General features: G+C 49.0%; 3 protein-coding genes; 2 read left to right on the forward strand and 1 right to left on the reverse strand.

The window, feature by feature from the left end:
* Positions 1-2,449: 2,449 nt before the first annotated feature.
* On the forward strand, positions 2,450-5,943 carry GSTUM_00004309001 (uncharacterized protein). XM_002835543.2 has 3 exons: positions 2,450-3,353; positions 3,468-4,118; positions 4,252-5,943. The coding sequence occupies exons 1-3, from the start codon at positions 3,017-3,019 to the stop codon at positions 5,472-5,474; spliced, it is 2,211 nt and encodes a 736-aa protein (XP_002835589.1). The 5' UTR covers positions 2,450-3,016; the 3' UTR covers positions 5,475-5,943.
* Positions 5,944-7,063: 1,120 nt separating this feature from the next.
* GSTUM_00004310001 (uncharacterized protein) lies at positions 7,064-11,012 on the forward strand (the record flags this gene model as incomplete). XM_002835544.2 has 3 exons in its annotated part: positions 7,064-7,229; positions 7,306-7,356; positions 7,413-11,012. The coding sequence occupies 3 exons, from the start codon at positions 7,064-7,066 to the stop codon at positions 9,821-9,823; spliced, it is 2,628 nt and encodes an 875-aa protein (XP_002835590.1). The 3' UTR covers positions 9,824-11,012.
* Positions 11,013-12,683: 1,671 nt separating this feature from the next.
* Positions 12,684-14,764, reverse strand: GSTUM_00004311001 (uncharacterized protein). XM_002835545.2 has 2 exons: positions 14,115-14,764; positions 12,684-13,906 (listed from the first exon to the last, which is right to left on the reverse strand). The coding sequence occupies exons 1-2, from the start codon at positions 14,422-14,424 to the stop codon at positions 13,005-13,007; spliced, it is 1,212 nt and encodes a 403-aa protein (XP_002835591.1). The 5' UTR covers positions 14,425-14,764; the 3' UTR covers positions 12,684-13,004.
* Positions 14,765-16,883: the final 2,119 nt, after the last annotated feature.

The following is a 16,883-nucleotide window of genomic DNA, read 5'->3' on the forward strand; positions in this document are numbered from 1 at the left end:
CCATACCTTCGCTCCGGCCGACGCGCTCGTAAAAGCTCGTACTCGAGTACCGGTAAAATGCTGTTCTCCTGCTGTTGAAGCCGGGTCGGCAAAACAAGGATAAATAAAGTATTAAACTCCTGTCATTGCATGTCACTCGAAAATCCGTGGTTGCACGTACTAGGCACTACTTGTAGACAATAACTCACTGCGCTCGGGATCAGAACTCCCCCTAACGGCCCCCGCGGAATAATTACTATACACGGCAGCAAACCCGGCGGTTGATGATCTTGTGAAAAACCATGCCGATCCTGTGCTGCCACCCCCGTCTGCAATGCTTACTCCACTTAAGCGCGGCGAGTAGATTACCGTACGTACTGTATAATAGAATGATCGAGTGTGAAGGTAATTCTTAGTAATATTCATTTAACCTTTTTTTTTCTTTCGCAAAATTTAATGGAGCTTGTAACCGTATACCGGTAAATGATAATAATAACAATGCCGTAAGCTGAAGAGTTTACCGACCGCGGGGAAGAAGAGAAAAAAATTCTAAAGATGGTTTGGAAAATAGTAGTGTCCGGGAGCTGTGTGTACTAGTACAGTACTCGTACAGCACGGGCTCTCAAATTTTTTGTGCTTTGTTATTCTCAGAGGAGGCAAAGGATCTCTCTCTCTCAAAGCATCACGTACTTCAATTAACTAGAAACTTGTATGTACGAGCGCTAGTGCAGACGCGTCCGTACCGTAAAGTTCTCATACATTTTCTTGTATGATATCTCGAGAACTGTCTATTGACAACAAGAGAACAATAATAGCTTTTGGATAACTGTTCCCGGATATGCTTTTAGAGGCATTGACTTTTATCATAATTAGTTTTTACTGAATAGCAATAAGAAGGAAAGGGAAGGCTAACGAAACGCTTCCAAGGGCTAGGGGCACCTGGGAGAGCATTAGAACTTTACGGATGCGGCTGTATGCTCAGCCTATTCCAGGAATTTTCTACTTGTACATTGTTCGGGAGATATCATACTCGTACAAAAGACCGTTAGTCTTCTGCGAAGGTTTGGCTGTTCGTGCCATGGCATTGCGAAACCTTTTATCATACCGCTACCGGTAGATGGTATGTCTTGGCCATATATATGCACAAAAATGAATCGTATTGAAGAGCCTTTCCACCCATGATGTTACGAGCGGCGAGTATGTGCACCTAAGCACTCGTATGCAATATTGGAAGTTGACATGATTTGCGCCAATCACGACCCTGGACCCAAGGACTCCTTTCTGTCACCAGAGCATCAATCAGGCTAGCGCCTATTAAAATTTTCTCGAGGAGGGAGAATCAGCACCACCTGGACTTCTGTCCATTTACTCGAGTATGGTAGCCTAATGTAAGATACTCGCGTATGATACTTTGATTTCGGCTCGGCACCGCCAAATCAGGCGGGCCCCCCTGGTGTCTCTTTCTCAATAAGGTCTCTTAGCCCCGTGTTGGTGGCCTCGTGTTAGCGAGTGGCGGATGATGGAGAGGATGGGGAAGGCATGAGGCTCTGCTGTTGGCACAGTACCGTACGGTAGAACCTCCATTTATCCAACGATTTCTCTACCGAGACGGTGCCGTAGGGTAAAGGTGGTTTCGGGCTGGAAGATTCGCAGTGTTGCACATCTGAAACCGATCAGCTCATTCGAAGAACCCTTGCCGATGCAGTGGAAGTAATAACAGCGGGGTTGCACGCTGACATCGCCCCGATTGGTTATATTTAGAAATTCGTGCAGTAAGATATCATATCGTAGTCTTGTTCAAAGCTAAGGCTGAAACCTGAGAAGAGGGGCATCAGCTGGGGGGTGTAATGGAGGTTAACTTGGTTGAGATGCCGCGGTAAACAGTTGAAATCGGTAAGAGAATGGGGAAAGGGGACTGCAAATAAGTGGCTTTCTGTTTAAGGTTAGTTGCAACGTAGCCGAAGAGCTTTCTGCGAGGAATAAGAGTTACTGTACTCGTACTGTACTCGTACTGTACTGAATTGCGTTGGAGTAACATTCCGTGTTTGAGAGCAGTGGAAATTAATTGAGGGCACAGCAGATGGATGGGTGTGAATGGGGGGAAAGGTTGGGATTACTCGAGTATGGGAGGAGTGCCGATTGAGGACGCTCGAGTATTGTACGAGTACAGTAGATGTTATATCGCTTCGAATGCACTGCAGAGAAGCTTGTTGGGTTGAGCACAGCGGCTCACGTACCGTACAGATCGTGGGAAGGAGTGAGCACCAAGGCATCGGGGGCCAGCCCACAAGCCAGAGCCACAACCCCCAGAACGGTAGGATGTATGATATGATAATTGTGATAGAAAAGAAGGAAGGGAGCAGAGCCGGTGGTGCACCTTTCTCACTTTCTGTACTCGAGTATGATGCAAGTGAAAGGTTCCATGAACCATTTTTTCTTCACCCTCTTCTACTCGTACTCGTACTGTACCCGCACCACGCCCCCGTCAGTTCATATACACACCCTCGCCCTCTCACCCAGTCTATTTTCTTCTTCCGCTCCGAACCTAAACCTCCCCTCGATAGCATCTCGGAAAGTTTGATCGAGGCCCAGTCTCTTTCTGACACGTACCGAGTGCATACCTCTTGGGGGATCATCAGCACGTACCGCTTGTGCATCTTTCTGTTCTATCCCACTTCTTTCACATTATCTCCCCCCCCTCCCCTCGTCTGGCCGAGTTTGGTTGCATTCGGTGCTATACGGCAAAATAATCCTACGGTAGCATACGGTACGGCGCGGGTACTGCTCATTCTTTGGCTTGATCCATTGTCTGCTTGTTTTATTGCTAGCTCGCTCCCCGTGCGTTGCCTGTTCAGCGACCCGTTCACTGCTGCCCCTCTCTAACCGGTGGAGCCTTCCTGCCTGACCAGAGGAATCCCGCCACACTCTCTGCCTGTGTACGGTATTTTTCCTGGTTCCTCGCCGCTTCTTGCCCCCCTTCGCGCCCACCTACACCCTCCCCTCATCCTCCGAGTCACTTCGCTGGCCTCCCGCCATTATGCCCACCCTTCCATCTTTCCTCTCCAAGCACAATCGCACATCCGCTACTCCCACTCCTCCTCCTTCCTCTGCTTCCCCTCGCCCTACCATCTCTGGACCTCTCCAGCAGGCCTATTCTTCCTTGAGCCGCCACTCAAGCCACGGAGGCGCCACCGTCCAGCTTGTCCCTTCAGATAGTAGATCTGCGGCTGAACAGCAAGAAGCCAACAACCCCTCCTCTTCTTCCTCGCTATCCTCCTATAACCCTTCCTCTCGAAAACCTCTCGAAAATAACAACGCCGCTGGCAACAATAATAATCCCGGAGGTTCTAATCACGGGAGTCGCTTGCCTGCCGGTACCAATTCCTTTCCTTCCGCTGGTTCTGCCTCTTACTACGACCGAGACTGCCAAATCCAAGCCCCTGCCCCACCTCTCTCCCCGCAACCAGACGCTTACAGCAGCAACGCAGGTCTCTCCCGACGACTATCCCGTCATCAGTCCACTCCACCATCCTTTCCGCAACAGCAAAAACAACAAACCGAGTCCGACCATTTAGATCCTTATTTGCAACAATCACCGCATTCCCCCGGGCCACCCCCTCATTCCCCGGGTAGACCCCAGTCTATGCTAGCTCCTCCACAGGAGAGCGAAGGAGAGCATTACTCCGTTAAGCGTGCCGATACCGACCCAGCTCAACAGCAATACTCTCAGCATCCGCACCCGCAGCGTCAGGATAGCTTTCAAAACCCTGCTAATCTTCAAGTCCAACTTCAGCAGCAACAGCAATCACAAGGTAATCACGCAATGGCCAATCAGGCTCATAACCAACCCCGCCGATCTATGGAACAGTCTAACCAAGTTGGGCCATCTCGTGAAGCATCTGCGTTATCTCAAATGAATGTTTACGCTTCAAGCGGGAGGGGTAACCCCAACCAGCAGGATTATCAAATTCAAGCTGGAGGCGGCACCGGGGGGAACCAGCCCCTAGCTTATGATCCAGCTAAGTACGAAGGACAGCCGATGGGGAGGATGACACCTGAAAACAGAGCCGAGTCACGATCCGGATCAGCTCCGGAAGCTATCAATGTCCCGCAGTTACTGCAGGATCATGAGACTTTGAGTAGGTTTATCTCCACCGCGTGCAACTGGGAAGCTTCCGACAACTTAATCTTGCCATATAAAGTCAATTGCGAAAAATGGGGATTTCTGGGGGCTTGATAGCGAGATATGCTAATAGGGCAATTTTCATATAGCGGCCAAATACCGCAAGGTTAAGAATCTGTATTTCGAGAGCAAGTCCGAGATCGAGCGCCTGCAGAACACTCTTGCACATCAACGTATTTCCCAGTCCCGTACCTCCCTTGATGACAATGAATACGCCAATCGGTTTGATCGCCTTGATGGTGCGATCAAGAATGTGGCCTTCGAGATTCGGCAGTCTTGGAAGGCAATTCCCTCCTGGCTTGGAGGTGTCATAAATTCCGGTGCAGAAGTTAAGGGGGGTCGGGAAATGACGGTTGTCGGCAGGGCTTGTATCTCTAAATGGGTTGTTGACGAAATCCTGGAGAAGTTTTTTCATCCTGCATTGGATGCTAATCTAAGTGCCCAACTCAAGATGGTTGAGCATGGCATTAGAATCAATGCTCCACCGCTGCAGTCAATTGAGGATGACGATGCCCTTAGCGCTAAAGTGTGCAATTGGAGACTTACGACACTTGACGGGCTACGAGATAGTATACATGGCCCCCACGCGATGGAGTACCGGCAGCGTTTGTCGGAACATCTTGTGAAGCAGCTGGCCGAGAGCTTACAGATGCATCTTCACGAACCTTCTCCTCCTGGGCTATTAGGAGGCATCCAGATGATTGTCGACATCGCCGTGGGCCTTGGCGCCAACCTTCCTCTGGAATCTAGAGATGTGAGGGTATGGTACCCTCTTCCGGGTGAACGATTCGATAGCAAATTCATGAGGGGAGAGGTTGGATTACCACCCCTCGTAACCCCCACCAGAGGACTAGAAGGAGAAGGAGAGAAATTGCAATTGGATACAAACCAGCAAAGTCACATCATGGAGAGCTGTGAGACATCACCGCTACCACCCCCGGCGCCGGCAAAAGACGACAAACCTTTGCCTGCGGGCAAAGCTGGTATCGGGGCATTGCCACCTCCAACAGGAGCAATGCAGAATAAGGAAGGTGCTGGAAAGAAGCTTGCGGGCCTCAACAGAGTCAAGAAAGCATTCCAAGGGACCGCTCACCAGCCTACGAGCCCGAATCTTTCTCCCTCGACTGGACAGCAGGGTCTGCAACATAACGGTAATTCTGGAAGCCAGGCGTCGCTCTCCCAACAACAGCAACCACAACCCGCCCAAGACCCTACTGCACCAAAAGACGGCGATAGAGTTCGACTGGCTGGTTTCATGGCCTGTGAGGTCCGTGGGAAGCTTATCCTTGTCAAGGCACCAGTCTGGCTTTGATTCGGTTTATTATTTTATTATTTTTTTGTTGGGAAAAGGGAGGATTTTTAACTTTAATGTGCTGTGAGCGTGTTGAGTTTTTTGTTCCTCTAGCTTGGAGACTTTGTTTCTTTTGCTCTTTTTCTGTTTATACCTCTCGATTTGGCTGGATTGAGATATCGCGATGAGTTTGATGAAGGGTGGGTTGGGGTGCATTCTTGTGTTTATTCATCAGTGCAAAGATGGGATACTTGGGATTTGGGGCTTCTTTTTCTTTTCTTTCTGCCTCTTCGAATTCCATCTCCTTATGAGCGCAAAAGTGACATAGATGATATGTGTTTGGGTTATTGTGCCGGTGTTGTACTCGAGTATTGCTGGTATCATAGGAACGTGTAGTTTTTACGGGGCTCGTGGTGAGGGTGGAGGATCGGAGCACACAGGATTCGGTATTTCTTTCCACTCGCCAATATATGTCGACTCAGATGCTCTACTAGTGTTGTGCTACGCGCTAAAAGCGCGTATATTACTAGAAACTCCGCTTCTTATCATACCTCCCTAACCTTGCTCAAACTTCAGCCCTCACTTCGTTAGGTGCGAGAATTCTACATTCATTCCGGGACTCGGCGGAGGTTCATTATGTATCACTCGATTTTCGTTATTATGGGTGGGGCCTGCTGCTTTACATTCACCGATGGTGGGGTTAACGGTGTGTGATTGCGGGCTGTTAACGGCGTGGTGGGACCGAGTTGTCTTTGCTTGGGTTGAGGACTTGCGGCTGTGATGGTTCAGCTGCTGCATGACAAGGATATAGATGAAAGGGGACCAGCATGCATAAAAGCCATGGAACAATTATCGAGTCACAAGCAATGGAGAGACAATGCTACTCGACCTTGCGGTTCAATCAGCGCAACTAGAGTTTGATCTGCAGGAAAACTAAATCTAGAGCGAGTGATAACTGATGATATAATGGGCATGTGTGGTAGGCTCTCCTAGAATGTTTGGGTGAAGTGAGTTGCCCATACATCATACCGCCGAAGGCAGCCTTCGAGGTAGGCCTCGAAAACATTCACCCATCGAAAGACAGTCACTCTCAACAAATGTTCAACAAAGATGCGGTAGCATGGGTAAATAAATTATATTGAAGGTAACATGCAAAACCGGCAACTCGCAGCAGCAATTCTGCTGGAAAAACGAATGTGCAGCTGGCTAGCCGGCCAGCAAACCAAGCCAAGACATTTACCATGAATCGTATTCCTCCTTGCTCGAGTAAACCCCCATCCAGTGCTCTATCTGCACCCATCTGGTGTAGGCACTGGGTGTATAGATAGTATTGGGTTATAGAATACTTCTATTGGCAGCCTAATTTTTTGTTGTCAATTCGCCTTAGGAGTTTGCCTTACTCACTCAGCCCGGATTGTGATATAGCACTTTATTGAGCTGTTTTGCTCCCCGCAATTTGTTTCTTTCCCATCAGGGGCGTTTTACCACCCCACTCATTCCACTTTTAACCACCCCCCACATCCCCCTCCTATTTCTCCCTCCCTCTTTATCGCCATCGACCAAAAACATCATCAAATTTTCTAATACTAGGCGCGGGAGAGGAATCTACGATGTCGCATAAAACTATCTACTGGCCAGAGCCGTTCTTCTATGCCATTGGGAATACAGTTGCATCATGTTTGACACAAGATCTTCCGCCGGAGGAGCCGGCGAAGGTCTTATCGTTGGGGTGTGGGGATCCGAGGAGTATTTTATTTTCGGTTCAGTGTGCTAAAAGTGGGGTTATCTGTCGCCTTCTGCGTATCTCTTTCGGTCATGGAGTTTGGAGGCTTACAGTGATGGCGACTGGTAGTGGATTTTGATTACGATTTTACCTGTTGCGATATTGAGTCGGGAATTCTAGGTCAGGATCCCTCTTAAAGTTTTGGTGGAAATGGGTTTTGATTGGGTGATGTTCAGCACGAAATGTTATACTACTAGCATTGATTTTCGAGGGGAATAAATCCGAGGCGAGGAGCGAAAAGTTGTGGAATATATTTTATCACATCAAGCTGGATCGGGAGTCACTCTCTGCTCTCTCGGATCAATGCGAGAAGCTGGTTAATGTTTCGGCGGATATTAGCAGCTGGAATAACAGCCGCTATGCTTCGTTTATGCGAATGTGCGACAAACGGACTCTCTCCAAGCTCCGTGCACAGTGGCAGACCTACATAAAAAATGCAAAGCTAGTGGGTCGCGAGAAGAAGGAGTACGGCGAGAAATTCAACAAGGCATTGGCTGGTACTCTGCTAAAAGTTCCTAAGCACGACATATCATCCACTCTCGCTTCCGGGCCACTCACGATGGAGGCTGTGGAGAGTACCCAATCTCTCCTGCGCCATTATTGGGTGAAGGGGACCTACTCGATGGACCCGAAGGTTATCGCTACTACCACAATTCCGAACCCTACGCTTTCTCATTCCTTCTCGGGAAAGGTTTTGGCGTTGCATTATGGCTCCGACCCACTTCTGGGTATCCATATCGGCCCGGCTTTCTGTGGTCTCAAGTCGGAGCCCAAAGTGTACAAGAAGAAGGTTGAGCCTAGTCATGTTGTGAAGGTAGCGAGACGGGAGTTCTTTGAATGGGTGAAGTCCTTTAAAGATGCACTCGCAAATAAGAAAAATAAGTTGACGATACGATTTTTCAATGGGGATGCTATGTCCTTTTGCAAGGCCTTGAACTACTGTCGAGTTCAAAAGTCAATAGACACGGGATATTACGCAGCGCCATGGACGACTTCTCCTTTACGTCTCGACGGTGGAGACTATAATGAGGACTCGGAGAACAGGGCTCCAGTAATGTTTAATGCTATCGACACCTCGAATCTCACTGACCATCTCGGGCTCATCAATCTCCTTCTCATGACTACACCACTTCTCATAAGATCGCCATTGTCGTCCGTATACAGCGAAACAAAATTCCGCCCGGGAAACACTCCCATCGACGCGCTATCCGACCGGATATGTGGTGATATACCGGCGGTTTCGCTACTCTTCGATTTAGCACCGATATCGTATCTGATGCACGTCAACAGTCGTTCAAGCACTCACGCGGTTCTTCTAACCCTCGTGGGAGATCCGAAGGACGGCGGTGACGGCACTTTCCAGGAGAGAATAACCTGGAAGCTGGCCTCCCTTAGTGATCCGCTAGCGGTCAAAGTTGATGGGATACAAACGAAGATTTTGGAGTACGAATCGACACAACTGGCCCGTTTCATCTTTGGGGTTTATCAAAAAATGTTTAAGCCAGACGAGCATATGAAGGATATCAACCTGATACATTACACCCGCGGGACGTTGGTTCTTCTACTAAAACTCGTGAAGGACCGTGTCAAGACGGATTGGGACGATTTTATAAGGCAGTTTAATGAGCTGGTTGTGAGTGATACGAACCTATCACTGGGGAAAAGTAATTACCAAGAGTTGGCTGCTCAATTGCATGTCATGGGTCTCCACACTTTTGATTTCCTTGGTAATTACAGGCAAGTGTACCCTGATGCCCAGCCAAATGTGGGAGTGTTTAAAGATTGGAAGGACGTCCCTCCAGTGGTCTGCATTGTCCTGACCGTGTCTCGAGGTGCCCTCAAGCCACTCATCGAGACCGGAGGGGGCGCCGGCAATCCTTTTTTGCACTGCGAAACGTGGAATAGAGGTGGCCAGAACTACTATAGCTGCTTTCATCCGGTGTTTGGAAAAGCTAGGAGAGAAGGGGATAGAGTTGTCATTGACGAGGCGCCCGACGGATGGCACGGGACTTCTCCACTCGTTGTGTCTTTCTGGGTTCCATCGTGGACCCTGATAACACACCCGAACGACACAATCGTTGCTTTTAGAGCTGTGCCTATGGCACCTAGAACCACAGGAGCTTTAGCGCTCCTGCTAAGGCTCGGACAAATGATGCGTCTGAGCGAGACAAATCTCATTTCGAAAAATGTGATCGTAACGAGGACACGACCATATATTTCCTCTGAAATGGATAAAGTTCGGACCCTATCTTTCCAAAGGGAAACATTTGTTCCGTCACCGCTCAGGTCCGTCGAGATAAGCCCCGTCCGAGTGAAGCTTGACGAATCCTGCCAGAAAATCGTTAGCCTTACGATCCGAGGAGATCTCCTGGTGAAGATTGCGAAGGACAAACTGTCTAGCGGTGCAGAAGTTACGGTAATCCAGTCGTCACCTTGCACACTCCAGGTCCAGTTCGGGGGACTCAGGCAAACGATGGCATTCCCATTCCCCGTCGATGTTGCTCAAGCAAAGACAAAAATCGCGAGGACATCATCCTATATCGAAGTAAGCCCTCATTATCAAATACAACAACACGTCCCATACTGACTCTACCTTCCCTAAAAAAAAACAGGTCTCAGTCCCCGCCTGTTACCCCCTCACCCCAGGCGGTTTCTCTCACAAGAAATTCCCAGTAAGTCTCCCAAATGGCCGCCCGGCAAACTGGAACATCCACTATCTAAGCCTCGACATCCTCCCACAACTTGACCTTCGAAGTCCTCCCGCCCTGTTCTGGATCACAAATCACCTAAACATGATGTTCTCCGACAGGGAGTCCATAATCCGCCAAAAAGCTGTACACGTAGGTGAGGACTGGGTAGTAGACATTAAAGAAACCATTGAGCACCTCCTCGGCCAATATGCCGGTGTCTACGGCACCTCGCGACAAATGATTCTTGGTTTGAAATCACCCATCGGAAAAGTCCTCCTATTGATCTTCCCAACGGACCTCCGCCTCGACCTTGGTTCTCACACTCTCGTCATGGATGCATGCATCCTCCCGATTACCCCAGCTAGCGAACTAGCTGTCGAGATCGCCTTCAGGAACATGTCCCACTCGGGCATCTCTGCTATGGCCACCTCCACAGACGAAGTGACCGCCTGGTGTGATCTCCTCCCGGCGTTCGTTGAGCGTTGTAGAAACTGGGAGCACAAGGACAACTGCACCTTCAAAAGGGGTGGAATACCACTTACCAAGGACTTTCACCGTTCACCATTGTGCAGTTGTGCGCCTGGCAACCCCTCCGTAGACTTTCTAGGAAAGCGGGAATGGAGGGGACTAGCCCCTTATGTTACCCGTGCAGCAATCTCACCGATTCAACCTGTGTCATATTTGGAGCCGGTGGGGTACGAGAGGATCAAGGCGCTGAAGGGGATGTACGCTGAGATTACACAGGAGGAGGAAGCGGAGAAAGCGAGGAGGGCGAAAGAGGAGGAGGAGGAGAAGGCAAGGCTGGAGAAGGAAATGGCTGGGAAGTGCAGGGTCTGTGGGAAGACGGAGAATTTGATGAGGTGTGGGAGATGCAAGAAAGTAGAGTACTGCTCGGGTGCATGTCAAAAGACGGATTGGAAAGAGCATAAGATTGGGTGTAAAAGTTGATTGACTAGCTGGTTAATTATCATTCATGGCAAAAAAAAATTTGCTATTTGTTTGGTAATTCGAGGGGGAGGGGTATGGTTGTGTAGTAGCGCCGGGCATATCACACTCTGCGCTAAAAATTGAATTAACAAAATACCGTATTGATTGAATATGCCCAGTGCCGTAAATTTACCTGAACTCTAGGACAGATACAACCCGTGGGCCGGCTCATATATAATATACACTTAACTTTCGCAAATGCGCAACAATCTCACCCCATCGCTATCCCCCCCACACAGCGCACTTCCTACTGCCGGAAAATAATATAAGCTGTTTACCTTAGTGAGGAGATAGGCCGAAACTCTTCGGATCCCCCACCCCGACCCGGGCGGAGTAGCGATCAACTCCTTCCTTGAGGCCTGTAGTACCCAACAAAACAGGGATTTTCCTACCCAGAAGATACCTCCCATCCCACCAAATACCTCCACCCAGCCAGCAGGACGCAAGTTGGTCACCTCGCGCGCTGAATATTTCAACATCCAAGTGTTGAAGAAATGGAAAGAGCGAGTGATATTTTATGAAGATAAAATATTTCGGTGAACAAAAAGGCAGACCCGTATAGGAAACACCGAGTAGGACTAGAATCAGTAAAATCGGCAACACGTCGTATCCAATCCTGGGAATACAACAGTGATGTAAACAGAATTTCCTTCCCACTCCCTCCCTCTCCTATTACTAAATGCTCCCGGAGTATTATCATACTTCCCAACCCACGATCAACTGAACCTCCTCCTCAAGTTTTTTTCCTCACCGGCGTGAATAGAACTGTGGGGACTAAGTCCTCACAGTAATCCCCCCCCCACCTCAATCGCGCTTCAGGCTCAGCCCCGCGAATCTGAGTGCACCGGTCACTCCTAGCTGACCGCCGAGCTCGCACGCACGGCAACCAACCCACCTTCCTGGGAATTGGAGGGTTCGTTGCCTTCCTTCCCTCCTCCCTTCCGGGAGCGCAAAGCCATAGTGAGTCCTTGGCATGTCGTCGGTGTAAGTCTGCGCAAGGGTCCTCTGCGGTGGGAGCGAAAGGATGAGGGTTGGAGGGGGGGTGAGAATCGCGGTGTATTCTGAACGAACTTTTCCAAAGCGCTTTGAAGCCAGTTGTAGGAGAATCTGTGCAGTAGTAGTAGTCTCTAAGAAGACCCCCACTTTTGAGGTGTGTTCTGTGCCCCCTTGCCGATCGGCTAGCGAGTGATGTCCTATGACCGTTCACGGCTCATCACTCGCTATGTCAAACACCCTTTATCCACTGCTGGGTTGAGGTGGTTGGGACCAATTGCAATGTATTTTTCGCATACAGGACCCCCCGTCTTGCCGGGCACCATGGGCTCTCAAAGGAAGTATCTGACACCAACCCGCCATGGGTGGGCGGAATAATTCGAAGGATTTATTTTTCCTGGTGGGCTCGGGGCATTGTATTTGTTCATTTTCCATTTTATAGTAATACACACGCCGGGTTCTGTTGGCATCAAAGCCCCAAAATTTGGAGTTATTCGGCCTATCCCATGTCAACTGGGTGTACTGACGCTTCCCAATAACCATCTAGACTTCTCCAAGACATTAAAATTCACCCGTAACCGACCCAATACTAGCCGAGATTAAGCAGAGTGTGATAGAGTAAAGAAAAATAGAATAAAAACCTTCACGGAATTTATTCATAGAAAGCTCAATTCACTAAACACAGCCCCACACACGACACACCCCAGCCCAGTCCAGTCCGATCCATTCCGCATTCACACTATACAACCAACCCCCACCGGCCAACCTACTGTATGCTAACTCGAAGCAAAGCTACAATCATAAAAATTGCTTTTTTAAACAAAAGTCAACTCGCGCACAAAGATCAAATAAAAACAAGGCATGGGGAAGTGGATGATTGGCGGGGGGGGGGGGGTATATCGGGTGAAAGAAAGGAAGAACAAAAACTCAAAGCACGCAAGTTAAAATCAAACTCCGTGGAATCCGCTGTCACAAGGGAAGAAGGAAGAAGCGAGAAGAAATGAGACAAAGTCGTTATATAAGAAACGTGGACATTATATAGACCCCAGCGATAGTATCACTACCCCAGCCCATTTTTCTCTCTCTTCGCATTGCGCATTATCGCATCTTACGCATTTCGTCTAGTCTTGAAGAATTGGTGGAAGAGATGGTGGAGGTAGAGCGAATAGAGCCTGTGGCTCTGCGGAGACTGCTGCTTCCTGCCTTTTTCGTGATGGTCTTCCTCTTTAAGGGTTGGTTGGTGTTGCCGCTCGTGATGATGACCTTCTTTTCCTTGTCCGCAGACTTGTCCTGGAGTATAGTGTTGATAGCCTTATTTCCTAGGCCTGTCCTAACGGGGGCGGGCTTGGCGATTGGTGAGGGGGAGCGCAAGATGCGGAGGGGAGACTCGGGAAGGGTTAAGGCTTTCAGGGGAGAAGAGAAGGGTGAACCACTGGAGTAGACAGCGCTAGGGGAGGACGAGGCCGCTTCGGAGTGATATGCCTTCTTCGGGGACGGAGAGGACTGACGGACGGCGGGGTGGGATGCTTTCATGGGGGATAGACGTGTAGCTTTAGTTAGTAGACCTTTGCGCTTGGTCAGCTTGTTGTTAGTGCTTGGTTTTGCAGATGCGGTGTTCTCGAGAATCGCGTTGATCTTCGCACGCAATTCTTCCTCAGAATCGCTTCTCTTAAGGACACGGATTTTCCCATTGTTATTACCATCACCCTCGCCGTCAATTTCGGTTGCTGCGGTGGACTGGGACGAGACAGAGCCATGTGTAGTAGATGACGAGACGGAGATTGCACGATCACCTTCATTGGCAGATGCCTGGGGATTCGCGAGAACTGAGTCGATTTCAAATGCCCCGTGTTCCCCGGATCGTCTACGACGAAGGTCACCGAGAACCGCCTCATCGCGTTCGAACACTTCCTGTTCGCTTAGCTCGCGGAGAGGGATGCGTCCTTTGGCCTTCTTCTTAAGAGCAGCAAGAGACGATTTAGGGAGCTTAGATATGCCGGCTGGAATCAAGTGCGTCAACTTTATGTTTCACATAGAAGAAAAAAAAAAACATTATACAAAATGAATGCGAAGAGTAAGCAGGCGGGGAAAAAAAAAAAGAAAGGTTCAGCATATTGACGTGATAACACTTGAATGGGTTCTTTTCGGCATCTGAAGCACTAAGGATGTATAATGGCGGAAGCGTCGATCGAAACAAATATAACTTACTTGGTTGTCTCGAAGGTGAGGTGCCAACATAAGTGATCCTCCCCTGCGAGATAGTAACGGGGACATTTTCCTTATTTGCACCAGAAGTGTACGAGAGTGGCTTTGGCGGGGAAATGTTCACGGATTCATCCTGGAGTAAGGAAGGGACTTTTTTAAGAGGGGTCTTCGAGGCGAGGTCGGCGGTTGGCTTCCATGACTTTGTTGTACCAGTGGCCTGTTTGACAAGCCTCGGGATAGACGAGGCGGACGAACTAGCATTAGCAGAAACGGCACGTCTAGCAATAGTGGGACGAGATTTAGTTGGTGACATTTCTTTAAACTTGTAAGTTTAAAGAAAGGGTGGTGGTAAGACTAGGCTCTGTCGGCGCCCGTCTCCCACAACGAGTGAGTGTATGTGATATAACAGAGTTAAATAAATGATGTGGAGGATAGTGTGGTGTACAAAGGTTGGGAGTTATCTCGGACCGGCCTCTGTTGAAAATGTCGAGGCAGGTTGTCAGGCGAAGACACTCGATATTAGTCCCCCCTGGGAACGTTGACGAGCAGGCGGGTTGGGGAACAAAAAAGGGAAGAGAGAGGGCGAGAGCGTGTTGGATGCTCTAATACATGACGTGCGAGTCACGTCGGAAAGTAAGACTTTGCTGGGCCCCTTCCTTCCTTCGTCTGAAAAGACCGTGAGAAAGAATTGAAGAGACTAACGCGTGCTAAAGAATAAGCCTCCAATATGCTCCAAGACAACGATTAAAGGAAAAGAAAGAAGAGGAGAGGTAGTTGTAATTACGCTGACAAGAGAGAAGAGAGAGCGAGGGAGAGAGAGAGCGAGATGCCAGTCCAAAGAGAGAAAAGAGTGAAGTGAAGGAAATATTAAAGTCTTGGCACGTGTTGAATTCGTGTTCCGATGAAAATTGAAATTGAAGAACGGCTCCAAGAATGGAGGGATAGGAGGAGGTGGAGGGATAGTAAGAGCGAAGTGAGTAAAGGAGACGGAGGGAGGGAGGTTGGATGTGTGACAAGGAGAAGGCAGGGTGAAGATTTGAGAGACAAGCGCTTGAACGAGGAGGAGGGGAGGAGGGGGCGGTAAGAGCGATCGATATGAAGGGAAATAGCTTCTATCCTGCCTCTTTTACTGCAGTGGTATAAATATATACGGGGATCTGTCTATGTGTGGGTAAAGAAGTCTCCAAATTCCACAGTTTCGGAGAAGCAGGGCAATGCAAGGTACTGACACCAAGTGAAGCTAGGGAATGCAATTTGTTCTCTCTCTCTCTCTACATAAGCAGGACTTAGGTTTTCGCTATTGGAGGACAGGGTGCCAACTCTTCCCTTTGTATCATAGATAGGGAGAATTTGGGTCACTAGACAACTATGTTTTGTTCTATCAACGTTGGGGAAGAAGCTATAATTTATTGTAGCAATTGGTAGAGAGAATGAGGGAATACAGGTGCAAGTGATCCTTGCCATTGAAGAAAATGCTGTAAACAAGATCCTTGCGTTGCCATAGCGACCATCATTGCCAAGATCCTCAGCCCTCGCTTTACAACCGAATATTGTCAACACACACAAAACAACGCCTGTCTGTCTTTATCCTTCTGCTTCCCCTCCCCTTGCACGCTGCAAACTCTCTTCCTACTTCCATTCTTCATCCTTATCGTCTTGAATATTTTATCTCTTTGCGTTTCATAAGACACTTCCACCTTAGAGTCTCTTTCTGAAAGGCTTAGTGCATCCTTCCTCCCCGCGTTGCGTTATCACTATCATGGCCTCCCCCCAATCGATTCCTCTTCCTGCAGAGGATAATACAAACTACTTCAATTCATCTTCAACTTATGCCGCTACGCCAGGCAATCGTTCTTCTAGAACATATGACGAATCCATCCCTCAAACAATCCGGGCGAAGGCACCTTTCACTCAACCGGATCTATTTCGTCACGACCCTAACAACCTCTTCCAGAATTTGAACACGCCTACACCGGCATTGCTCCCCTTCCACGTTTTGACGCCTAAGGATATGGCAACCCCTATGGGGAGGCCGAGTCGAAGGGGTGGGAAATATCATCCTGGCGCCGCACCGAAAACGGAGGCCAGGCGAGGAAATCGAGACGAGATAGTTTACAACTCTTCTGATATCTCTGGAACGGAGTCAAGTTCTGATTTGGACCGATTTACCTCTGAAGGAGAGGAGTTCGATAACGACGGTTATGGAAATCTCGACCAGACCATAGCGCTCAATCCTACCACTCCTGTTCAACCACGGATTCGCTCTCAACCCTTTTCGACCCTATCCCGTCGTACGGCCCGCCGTATCCTCCCTGGCCGAACAATGGAGGAGGGTCCCCGTGGAAAGAGTGCATATGAGGAGACTATTGACTCTTTTGAGGCCAGTGCAGCTTCGTTTATGAATCCCAATACTCTCCCGTCAATGTTTGCAGAAGAAAACACGGCTCCTTTTCCTTGTCTCTCGGCTGCTTCTCCACAGAAGTTGAACAGTATCCATGGCACTCCAGTAATCGATCCCTATCGGCTTTCGGTTGACAATAGCCTTTTGAACACTCAATTGCGGGAGAAGGAGGCGAAGATTCGCCAGCTTGAGGAAATGCTGTTTTCTCAAACACAGGATATGGGTGAATTTGTCGATTTCTCACCAGAGAAGAAAATGAAGTCTTTGGCGGCTTCTGATGACCTTCAACGTACTGTTAAGAAGCGTCGCTCGCCCACTAAACCTCCCCCGTCAACGGTCAGAAAAACGCGTAATGCCTCGCGTGGCAGCTC

This window comes from Tuber melanosporum (assembly GCF_000151645.1).
Source record: "Tuber melanosporum whole genome shotgun sequence assembly, scaffold_11, strain Mel28".
NCBI lineage: Eukaryota > Fungi > Ascomycota > Pezizomycetes > Pezizales > Tuberaceae > Tuber > Tuber melanosporum.

Bases quoted from the DNA above. Each gene is read 5' to 3' on its own strand.
- GSTUM_00004309001 (XM_002835543.2), top strand. From the start codon at position 3,017: ATGCCCACCCTTCCATCTTTCCTCTCCAAGCACAATCGCACATCCGCT. The intron at 3,354-3,467 runs GTACCAATTCCT...GCAGCAACGCAG, and splicing joins CGGGAGTCGCTTGCCTGCCG to GTCTCTCCCGACGACTATCC. The intron at 4,119-4,251 runs GTAGGTTTATCT...ATTTTCATATAG, and splicing joins GCAGGATCATGAGACTTTGA to CGGCCAAATACCGCAAGGTT.
- GSTUM_00004311001 (XM_002835545.2), bottom strand. From the start codon at position 14,424: ATGTCACCAACTAAATCTCGTCCCACTATTGCTAGACGTGCCGTTTCT. The intron at 13,907-14,114 runs GTAAGTTATATT...ACTTGATTCCAG, and splicing joins CTCACCTTCGAGACAACCAA to CCGGCATATCTAAGCTCCCT.